Source organism: Myodes glareolus, chromosome 16 (genome assembly GCF_982192425.1).
Source record: "Myodes glareolus chromosome 16, mMyoGla1.1, whole genome shotgun sequence".
Lineage (NCBI taxonomy): Eukaryota > Metazoa > Chordata > Mammalia > Rodentia > Cricetidae > Myodes > Myodes glareolus.
Genome location: NC_142041.1, coordinates 6,083,429 through 6,094,882, shown reverse-complemented (window position 1 = coordinate 6,094,882; position 11,454 = coordinate 6,083,429). Strand labels below are relative to the sequence as shown.

At 40.9% G+C, this 11,454-nt stretch overlaps 1 protein-coding gene across 2 annotated transcripts; it reads left to right on the top strand.

The window, feature by feature from the left end:
* The first annotated feature begins 2,665 nt into the window (after nucleotides 1–2,665).
* Nucleotides 2,666–9,322, top strand: Rbm12b (RNA binding motif protein 12B). Of its 2 annotated transcripts, none has more exons than XM_048419833.3 (3): nucleotides 2,666–2,828; nucleotides 5,640–5,689; nucleotides 6,207–9,322. In XM_048419833.3, exon 3 carries the CDS (start codon nucleotides 6,233–6,235, stop codon nucleotides 8,735–8,737), a length of 2,505 nt encoding a protein of 834 aa, XP_048275790.1. In that variant the 5' UTR covers nucleotides 2,666–2,828; nucleotides 5,640–5,689; nucleotides 6,207–6,232; the 3' UTR covers nucleotides 8,738–9,322. The 2 variants fall into 2 exon arrangements, with proteins under 2 accessions (XP_048275790.1, XP_048275791.1); XM_048419834.3 differs by lacking the exon at nucleotides 2,666–2,828 and adding an exon at nucleotides 2,850–3,249.
* Nucleotides 9,323–11,454: the final 2,132 nt, after the last annotated feature.

Below are 11,454 nucleotides of genomic sequence, written 5' to 3'. Positions count from 1 at the left end.
GATGGGGTTTTCACACCTTCCAGGGTAGGGTGTGTGGATTAGATAGATACGAGGAACAGAGCTTTGAAAGAAAAGGACAGGAGCTGCAGAGTAGAACCAGGAGGGCAATCTAGTGATTTCTGATTGGCCTGCGCTTATTTTCCATATGCTTATATTCTAATCCAAAGGGGGGGGGGCAAAAGACTGCTTTAACAGGACACAAAGAACAAACAGAGAAGTAACCTCTTCAATACCTGAAATATCAAGTCACAATATCTTGAGTTAGGCATTCTCTTGCTTAGGCAGAACATGCTGTGACCACATCTTAGACCAAGCATCCTGTAGGCAGCCACTCCCTGGGTCAAACCTCCTGACATATCCTTGAAGGAGCAGGAATAGGCTTGAATTATCTGACCTTTGGTCAGGGTAGAATGGATCCACTTCTGCGGGCTATCTTAATACCCCAAACAACAAGTATCCACACCCTACGTCAGGATGTCTTGTCTGTAGCCACTCCTTAAGTCAGATCTCTTGTCATCAACCTAGGAAGAGCAAGGGTCGGCTTAAACTCTCCGCCCTTCAGTCAAGATGGAGCAGACCCACTTCTGAGGGTCCCTATAAAAATGAGATAATATAAGGCCTGGAACAAAAAACCTCAAAAAATGTTAGTAAGTTTTTGAGATCAGGGTCCTGAACCTACAATTTTGGCAGGGCTGAAGCCGGGATTAAATTATCTGATACTTAATTCAAGAATCATGCCTCTCAGGACATTCTCTACTTCTGTTTGGATCAACTTGACATTTCAAGAGGTCAAAAGCACTTTTAATACTGTCTTACATTATCATCTTTTCTCTCAAACCTAAGAGTCAGGCTCTATTATTGTTCTGATTTGGGAATAGCAAACAGAAGATGATCCAGAAACATCTCTTATTCACTTGTCAGAGTACCTCTCATTTCTTACTACACATTATTTTGGACATTATTTTACAGTGACCTAAATTAAACTCATTTTCTTCTAAGGTTTAAGAGTGTTTCTGTTTTCTTAGTGGGCTTTGAAACCACATGTAAGTACATCTTACAGTTATTTTCAAGTAATTAAGGAGAGCCAAATACAAAGCAGGTGCCACAGAACATGCTTGCGATTATACTTTTGATTTTTCAACTTTCAGAAGTGATCTGTCTACTTTGTTTTAAAATTTTCAGATGAAAGCAAGTTAATAAAGGTACTTACCAACATTACTGATGTTAGATTAATTAATTAATAACCAATAATTATTTATTAAGGCCTTAGCTATTGACATTGTCCTTATGCACACTCTCCAGCAGTAAGATGAGCATCGCTGTGGCTTCTCAGAGTGTCAAGGAGCCTTTCGGAAGATCGTCCACCCCTGGAAATGTGAAACCAAAACAGGAGCCACATGTTATCCATTGTTATTAAGTCTCCATACCTCACAAGAATAAGTTTCTGTTTCCAAAGCCTAATGTGCTCTGCAAGCCATGTTTTTCAACCTGTGCTGAATTTGTGACTCCATGATGTATGCCCACCCCCTTGCCTTGCTAAGCTTCTGAACCTGTGATATACGGTTGTCCTTTTGCTGAAGGAAAATGTGTCTTCCCAGGTATCTAGATGACTTCCCTTCCACGTGATGTAATCTTGCACTCATCTACTCCACAGTCAGCCTTGAGCCTCCACTCTTCTGTTCAGGTGCTAAGGGTCGATTATCTCTGAAAGATATTTGGCAGAGCGACACTGGCAGGACCCCTGGCGGGTGGGAGACCGCGGAGGGTGGGAGTCAGATACGCCATGAGGAGAGAGTTTGGGTATAGAGTTTATTTAGTGGGTACTGGGAACGGTATAAGAGTAAGGGGTTATGGAGGGGGTGGGAGAAGGGGAGAGAGAGGTGGGGCGATAGAGAAAGAGGAAAAAGAGAGGGGAGAAAGAAGAAAGAAGGGGGTAAGGGAAGAAGGGAGAGAGGCCTTAGTTACCTCTTCAGAAGGGGGTGGGAGAGACAGCGAGAGAGAATGGAGAGAGGGTGGAGATCAGCTTGGTACCCAGGTGACAGGGAAGGTTAGCACAAGGGTAACAATCTCCACAGCAGTTTTCTATCAAGACTAGCCCTTCCCCATAAAAGGACCCTCAGAAGCCAGTGCGGGGCGGCTGAGAGCTCTAGGAGACGCGGCTAGCAGGCCAGTTTTAAATACAGCTTGCTTTATCAGACCTTCGCGGAACTGTTTTTTTTCTCAGGTCTAACAGAAACCACAGCAATGAAGGACAGAGAAATCTCAGGCTTCCCTCCTTCGCATCTTTCCCCTTAACTTGAAAAAAAGACAGACAGACAGACAGACAGACAGACAGACAGACAGACAGAAAGAAAGAAAGAAAGAAAGAAGAAACCTATTCGTGTATTTTTGCAGTCGTCTCCTGCGGATGGGAATTTGGCGGGCGCAGCTCCGTGCTCCCAAATTGGCCAGGCGCAGGGCATGAGCAGAGAAGCTCCACACACCCAGGTTACTACTGCAAGAGGCGCGGGGCGTATACGCATGCGCCGCGCGGCGCCTGGGTTGTGGGTGCTGCCCGGAGAGCGCATGGGCAGACAAACTGTCCGTCGGTTTGTCCCGACGGGAGGGCAGCGTGGGCGCCATCTTCCTGGGGGCCGCAGGGGGGGCTCGGCCGGCTGGGCGTGTGGCTGGGCGCCGGGCGGGGAGGGTGCGAGCGGAAGACCGGGCAGGCGGAGTCGGGGCGAGCGTGGCCTGTGCGGTTAGAGCCCCGCGCGCTCACTGACCCCGACGCCCTCCGCCCGCCTCCCCGAGCGGGGTCTCGACGGCGAAGATCTCGGAGCCTCGCCTAGGTATTGCTTTTCTCGGCCATGTCCGCGTGGGTAGCGGCGCGGGAGAGCTCGGCAGGCCGGTGTCCCCGGGCTGGAGGGGCGCAGAGCGGTGCAGTGAGGTTGGGAGCTGGTCCCCGTGGGCGAGCTGGGGTGGAGCGTTTGCGCTCGGGACAGCGGAACGCACGGGCGCGTCGGTCGGGCGGTCCCGGTTAATCTGACAGCCAGTTCGGGCTCAGACTCTGGCGACAGTCTCGGATCCGACCTAGCAAGTTGGCCTGGCGGTAAAAGAAGGCAACTCTGATCTTCGGGAGCGTGGACAAAGGCGTTGGGCTGTGGAATCGATGCCTGCGAAGGATTCCCCATTGATGATGGATGGCGTGAGAAGTCGGTGCCCTGTGGATTCGACTTAACAGTTCCTGACCCGGGACTGTGGCTCAATGTGGTCATGCATTTTTTTTTTTTTTTAAATTTTAGACACCTGCATTATAAAAGGCAGATTATATCAGAGACTATTTGTGGACTGGGGTAGATTGTCTGCAGGAAAATTCAAGTTTAGAATTTTAATGTTCTTCATAACTGGGCATAAGACATAGTTGGAGGCATATAGAAAACTGCCTACATTATCATATCTGGAAAATGCCTTTATTTGGTAGTTAAAATCAAGTGGATCTGAAATTACGGCTCTTAAGTTCAGTGTCCCGTTTTTCTCTGACTCTTAATTAAAAGATACACACTTATGATCATTTAATTAAGACGGTGATTTAAACGGAAGGATGACGTGGTAAAATTAGCCAGCTTGTTTAAAATGTATTTACCATTAAATGAATTTTTAGGGATTGGCTTCCTGACATCAACACAGTCACTAATCACTTTGGCATTCATAACTAAACCAGGCTTAGTGTGTGTTTCGATTTTTGTGCAGTGGCATTCGAAACCAGAACAGGATAATTTGTGTTTTGACTTTGGTGCAGTCTATTGCGCCAGTGGACTTTGTGGAGATCCTGAGGAAATAGTGTATTGTGAGAAGTACTTTGAGTCTCCTAGAGATAGTCTCGATGTTACTGTCTGTGGACAGGTAATGACATTGACCTGCTGTGGCAAGGGCAAAGAAGTCTAAACATTAACTTTTACTTGGCACATTAGCACAAATTAGGTTTCTTGGATTGGAATGCAATGGCCTCGTGCCTGTGACGCTGCTTAATGAAGATGCCTTTAGTTAAGACGGTTAGATAAAGTGGTTTTAAGCTAGAATGTGTTGTGAGAGGCATTTTGAACTTGGCGGGAACTTATTGCCTTGAAATGTCTTTGAATTCATGGACTTGTAGTTGAATTTATGTCCTCGATTCCATCCCTCTTGAATTTAAAAAATTTAAGGACAAAGTGGTGTTTATCATTTGCTCCCCAAAATATTTAAAGATTTAAAACGCAGCCAAGTCAGTTGACATAGGCGTCTTGGAATCTGAATGCGGACAGGTGTTTCACGGAGCATTTTTATAGTTTTGTCGAAATGTTGGGTGCAAATACTAACTTGCTGAAATCAGGCTTACACTTTTTTTTGCACTGCAAAGATTTTAATAGTAAATCTCAATTTTAAAATGCAGTGTGTGCCATTATTTTTATTAACTTCTAGTTTAAGAAGTTTAATCTATAGACCAGCCCCCCTTTTTAAAAACAATCTTTCAAACTTGAAGGAATATATTTTGTACAGTGGTACTTAAGTTTAAGGGAACAAAACTTTATTTGCACATTAATATTAATTATGATTAATTTGGCACATTTGAAAAGTTATTTGGAAAACATTGGGTGTCTGTAAAAGCACTACATACAAGTATCCTTACATAATACTAAGTTGAATTTTTTTCAATAATGAATGTTGGTAATCCCAATATTCCAAATTGGTCTTTATATTGTTTACTTTTCTATATTATTATTAAGGTTCCTGTAATGTGTGTAGAGTAGCTTTTTAAAGTGGCTGTTGGCATAATAAAATTCCAAAGTTGATATAGTTTTTGTTTTTTGTTTTCTTTGTGTCTGTACTTGAGATGAATTTTAACAGTCTACTGTTGTAAGCATATCGGAGGAGTGACATTGATTTTTTTTTAATTTAGGGATGCCATTATGTTTGCCTTAATTACATTGTAATAATAATTTTTTCTGTATTTGTGATATGTGGAATTTGTATCCAAGTGGTAGCCATTGACTTGGCTTTATTGCAAAATAATTGATAGTTTTCGACCTTTGATATTTTTATCTAATATATCATTTTGAATTGTTGCTTTGTCTGACTTAGTAGTGTGTTTTGGAAGGGTGAAGAATGGCAAAGGAGTTGGATATAAGTCACTACATGCTTGGGTCATCATTAGGTAAAATGATGGAAGGTCTTTAAAATTATTTGATTTCAAGTCGATGTTTTACTTATAAAACAGATTTTTTTTAAAAAGTACATCTACAACTTCTGTATCAGCATGTGATAAACCCAGAGTTTATTTAAGGATGGAATTCAGTGAGCTTGGATATATTTTATACACTCATGTAACCACTACTACACTCAAAATATCTATTCATACATTTTCATGCAAATTCCAATCATGTGGTATAATTTTCAGCATACATTTTTAGTTTTTAATACTTCCCAGCTGTCTGTTCTGGTTTTGTACTTCTTTTTTGAAGAAGTATAATCAAGTTCCCTTTGGGACAAAAACCTTTTTGTAATGCCCATACTTTTCATGCTTTATAGTGTTTTGCTCTACTAGGTAATTCTGAAATGGATATCAGGCATTGAGATCAATTACAGAGTTCAAAGATTAATTATATTTCATTTTCTTTCCACAGTTAAGTTGCTTTTACAGAATTAACAGGTCTTCAAGAAATAAAAGGAAAAGGTAAGACTTCAGAGCTTACGGCTTCACACAGAACCGTGGCAGCACGAGATAGATCAGTGTGTCTTTGTAGCCTTGCTTCTCTTTACGTGGCAGCTGAATATCCTGAGCAGAAATGAACACTGACCGTAGTTGGCTTTCTGAATATGTAAACTGATTATGGTTAGTTACAGGCCAGGAGGAGACATGTTTCTAAAGAGTCTGAACGTAGTTTGATCTTGTTGTAAAACAGCACTTGGCAGACTTACAAGGGAAAAGTTGGTATTTTTGATGTTCCTATTGAATAGGATAGGTGATGTGAAATGTTACTTTAAAGCAGTTGGTTTATCTGAATGTTTAGACAGGAGAAAGCGTATTTGTTTTCTTTAAGAATTAGATAAGATCAGTTTTTTTGCAAACTAGTATCTTGTTTCCATTTGTTAATGCTGAAGGAAGCAGGAACCAGGTAATTATTAAGCTAGTTTGTGCTAAGGTGCTGCAAAAGTAAGCCTTGCTATTATGTGTACCTTTCTGTCTGCAGGTCATTATTGCTGTGCTGAGCTCAGCATGGCGGTGGTCATCCGTTTACTGGGGCTTCCCTTTATTGCGGGGCCTCTGGATATCCGTCACTTCTTCAAGGGATTGGCTATTCCTGATGGAGGAGTGCATATAATTGGAGGGAAAGTTGGGGAGGCTTTTATTATTTTTGCAACAGATGAAGATGCGAGACGTGCCATAAGCCGTTCAGGAGGGTTTATCAAGGACTCACCTGTAGAGCTTTTTCTCAGTAGCAAGGCAGAGATGCAGAAGACCATAGACATGAAAAGAAGTATTCGTGGAGGAAGAGGGCGACTGGGGTCAGGGGCAGCGGGGGTTAGCAACCTGGATCATTTTATTGATGCTATGAAGGAAGAGGAGAGTCATTCTGGATATGGCTCTTCAGTTAACCAAGATGCTGGGTTTCACTCTAATGGTACAGGACTTGATGTAAGGCCAAGAAAGACCAGGCCATCGAAGGCTGAGAACCCTTACTTGTTTCTACGAGGTTTGCCTTACTTAGTAAATGAAGATGATGTCCGTGTCTTTTTCTCTGGTTTGTGTGTGGATGGAGTAATTTTCTTAAAACATCACGATGGCCGAAATAATGGTGATGCTGTAGTGAAGTTTGCTTCATGTATTGATGCCTCAGAAGGTCTTAAATGCCATAGGAGTTTCATGGGTTCAAGATTTATAGAAGTAATGCAGGGCTCGGAACAACAGTGGATTGGACTTGGTGGCAGTGCGACTAAGGGTGGTGACATTCCTCGTCTGCGATCTGAAGAGCAGTCTCCTTCAAGAGGGATGGACGATAGACATTTCCGAAAGCAATCTCATTCAAAATCTCCTAGAAGAACACGTTCTCGATCTCCTCTTGGATTTTATCTTCACTTAAAAAATCTGTCCTTAAATATTGACAAGAGAGATCTAAGGAATTTCTTTAAAGACACTGACCTGACTAATGAGCAGATTAAATTTTTATATAAAGATGAACGAAGAACACGGTTTGCTTTTGTGATGTTCAAGAACCTGAAAGACTATAATACTGCTCTGAGTCTGCATAAGACTGTCTTACAGTATCGTCCAGTTTTTATTGACCCAATTTCTAGAAAGCAAATGATGAAATTCATTGAATGCTATGAAAAGAAGAGACCAGGGTCCGTAGAGAAAGAAAGGCCTGGGCGTGTTTCACAGAAGTACTTTGAAGATGGCTACTCTGGTCAGAAACTGTACATATATATAAGAAATTTTCCATTTGATGTCACAAAGGGCGAAGTGCAGAAGTTCTTTGAAGACTTCCCCCTTGTTGAGGATGACATTTACTTGCTTTATGATGACAAGGGAGCTGGTTTGGGGGAAGCACTGGTGAGATTTAAATCAGAAGAACAGGCTATGAAAGCTGAACGTTTAAACCGAAGAAGATTCTTAGGGACAGAGGTGCTGTTAAGACTTATATCTGAGGTACAGATGCAGGAGTTTGGTGTCAATTTTTCCTTTATGTGCGGTGAGGAAACACAAGCCTGTTCTCAGTCACACAACAGAGATGACCGGTCCCGTCTGTTTGCCTTAAAAGACTCACCAGTATGCTCACTTGGTGGGTCTGAAAGGGTTGATTATCAGCTGGAAGACTTAAGGCATCCCCACAGATATTTCCAGCTGTCTGACAGGCACCCTCCAGGAGACTTCCGGCATTCCCCTGAGAACTTCCGGCACTCTCCGGAAGACTATAGACACCCCCAGGAGGAACACATCAGGCGCTCTAGGGAGGAAGACTGGAGACGGCCTCTGGAGGGTTGGAGATGGTCACCAGAAGACGATTTCAGGCACTCTTATGAAAAAGACTTTAGGCAACTGCCAGAGGAGAACTTCAGACGGCCACCTCAGGAGCACTTTAGGAGGTCATCCCAGGAGCACTTTCGACGGCCACCGCAAGAACATTTCAGGCTTTCCCGAGAGGAGTATTTCAGGCATATGGCAGATGAAGGCTTTAGGCACCCTTCCGATGAGGACTTCAGGACCCCCCAAGAAGAAGATTCGAGATGTCCCACTGATGAGGACTTCAGGCAGCTCTCTGGGGAAGACCTCAGGGAAGTACCAGAGGACGACCCTAGATTTCCTGATAGTTTTAGACCTCCTGGTGAGGATTTTTGGACCTCACCTGATTTCAGAGGTCATCGTCCTTTTATGAACTTTGGTCACCTAGACGGTGGCAAATTTGATTTTGGAAAGCATAATATGGGATGTTTTCCTGAGGGAAGATTTATGCCAGATCTAAAATTAAATTGTGGTTCAGGTAGAATAACTCCTGTTAAGATCACGAATCTTCCGTTTAAAGCTAATGCTAACGAAATTTTAGACTTTTTCCATGGTTATAAAGTCATACCTGATTCAGTTTCAGTACAGTATAATGAGCAAGGGTTACCTATAGGAGAAGCTATTGTTGCTATGATAAATTATAATGAAGCTGTAGCTGCTATTAAAGAACTGAATGGTAGACCAGTCGGTCCCCGCAAAGCTAAGCTCATTTTGCTATAGAGAGCCTCTCAGCCCGTAGTTTTCTTCCACAGTATTGATACAGTAAAAATACAGCCTTTTGAAAAGTTTATTTTTAATTATATAATTAAATATTTTAGTTTTAACCTGTGAATAGAGAAAATGTGTTATGTAAATCTGGTTTTCCTTTGCTTACAAATGGACATTCTTCTCCATAATTTAAAATTACATATGCTCTCTTTTTCTTTGCTAGGGCAGAGAAAACAAATTTTCTGAATTCATTAGTTTCATTGATGCTATGGATAAACCCCAGTCTTGTAAAATGTGGAGTTATGTTTGGGGAAGGTAAATTTATCTTTAATTTTGTTTTCACCATCTTTACTCAGACAGTCTAAGGAAAAGATGGATGACTGGTTGTTCAGGTTAGGCACTTTTATTGCTACCCCTGCAGAACTCCCTTTTGTGTGAGATATTGTGTTAAGGTCTCCTCTTAACTCTAACTAGTTCAGAAAATGACCATACTGTGAACTTGAAATTTACTTATATGAAAGGCTTAGGAAATTCTCAAAATTTGTGTTCATAACTTTGAAAAGTTTTATAAAAATAAAATTGCAACTGAAATACTTATTAACTTGTATTTGTATAACAAAAGCAAAGACAGAATTGCGTCTGGGTATTATGAAATTTCTCAACAGTTGTCTTAAAATTATATGGTGAGCAGGACCAAATAATCTATAATACTAATCTATAATTTCTCCAACATCATTTTATCTTAAGCACTGGAGGCCTAGGGCTTATCCTAATTAAATTGCTAAGATTAACACAAAATGTTCAGAAGACAGTAAAATAATTTGTTTAGGGCTAGTGGGGAACTCCCAGGGCTAGTGGGGAACTCTCAGGCTGGGAAGATATGACAAACGAATCTAGTTTTTCCAGGAAGAATCTACTGGTGACTCATTAGGTTTTCTTTTTAGCTTCAAAACTATGTATTTATTCAGACTCACTAAATATAAGATTTCTGGGTGTGAATTTTGACTTTGATACTCAGTGTTTATATTTTGCTTATACTCAACTAGATTTTCCTTACCTTCAATAGAAGTAGCTGACAATGGACACATAATTTATTAGGCAGTAAGTGCTTTATATGTATGATCTCTATTATCTTTTTATTGTTTTTATTCACAAATGAGAAATGAAGATTAGAGAGGTTAAGCAAGTAGCCTGAAGTTACACTAAGTTAAGGGACCAATTTTAACCCCATAAGATTTCTGATCACACCGTGTCCTTAAATATTTTTATTGTGTCACTTTGTTACATGGTATTTTTACTTTAGTAAGATTATGATAAAAAGTATTTTCAGTTGTAAATTATATTTCCTTTCTTCGATTTATTTTTAAAGTTGCATTTAAAGTATGACACTTAAACATTGTTAGTGAAATTAAAGAGAAAAATGACTTAAGAATTTATAAGAATATATATAAGAATGTATAGTATCCAAGAGAAACTATAAATGTTTCCAACTCAAAGTTCTTCATTTTTTCTAATTCATAATTTTTATAGTTTATATGAAACAAAGTTTTACCTACTTCCTTCATCCAGACATTTCCCACAGAGTAATTGTGAATAAATCTTTTTTAATATGGTGTATTATTTAGCTACTGCAGAAGTAGAATACTTTCAGTATCTTGAATTAACATTTGGTGATATAAAGAAATCTAAGAGAAGCCTGCCTAAGTTTTTGTTTTTAATAGTTAATAATTAAATAGAATTGATAAATTATGTCAAAAAAGCACATTCTGAGTTCTAAAACTAATGAGCTTTTACAGATAAAATGAAAAACTTGAATACCTAAGCCAAGCACAATGATTACATAGATGGTTTATTTGGTCAGATCTGCCAGACTGTAAATACACTTTCCAGATCAGTACATGGAGGTACAGCTAAGATAAAGCTGGAAATGAAAGGTCATTGAGTATGCAGCTGCTTTGTAAACTGGGCTGTGGTGGGATGGGCATGGTGGGTGAGAGACAGGCTGGGAAACACAGCACTCTGCCTTGATTTTTGTTAATTTATATGTTATATGTGTGAGTGCTTTGCATGCATGTATGTGTGCCATGTGTCTGTGGAGCAGATGTGTGCTCCTAACCACTGCGCCACCTTCGTTCCCAAGCATTGATTTTCAACCTAAATACTGTGGCTGTTGTATCTCAGTCGTCAAGCTGAATATACATCCACTGGTGTTCTGTGTGCAGGCTAGAGTTTGACGAGGTCTTATTTAAGCACCTTTCCACTCTCTTGTGAGGCAGGGTCTCTCGCTGAAAACTTGCTAGACTGACTGGCCAGCAACCCTGGATCTTCCTCGGTTTGTTCCTCGGCGCTTTCGGGCTTTATGGTTGTGCAGCAAACACCTCGCTCAGCCCCAAGTTTAGTATTTTGTAAAGTTCATTATAAAAGTTTATTATTGAAAACTTATTTCCTAAACAGTAGTATGGGAACTGTTTTTACACATCTCTAACACTGCTTTGAGTAACATGCTGATTTAATTTCAGTTGGCCATGGTAGTAGCTGGTATTTATACAAATCAGAGTGTTCCTCCTGTTTGCCGAGCCTAGGGAACACACGCAGCTTTAGACATGTGAGAGAATGGTCCTGAAGCTTCACGTGCTGACCACCAGCTCCAGTAAGTCCACGCCGGTTTTCTGCCTCCAACAGGAGCTGCACGGGGACTGCACTGGCTCTCTTAACAGGACAGCCTTATT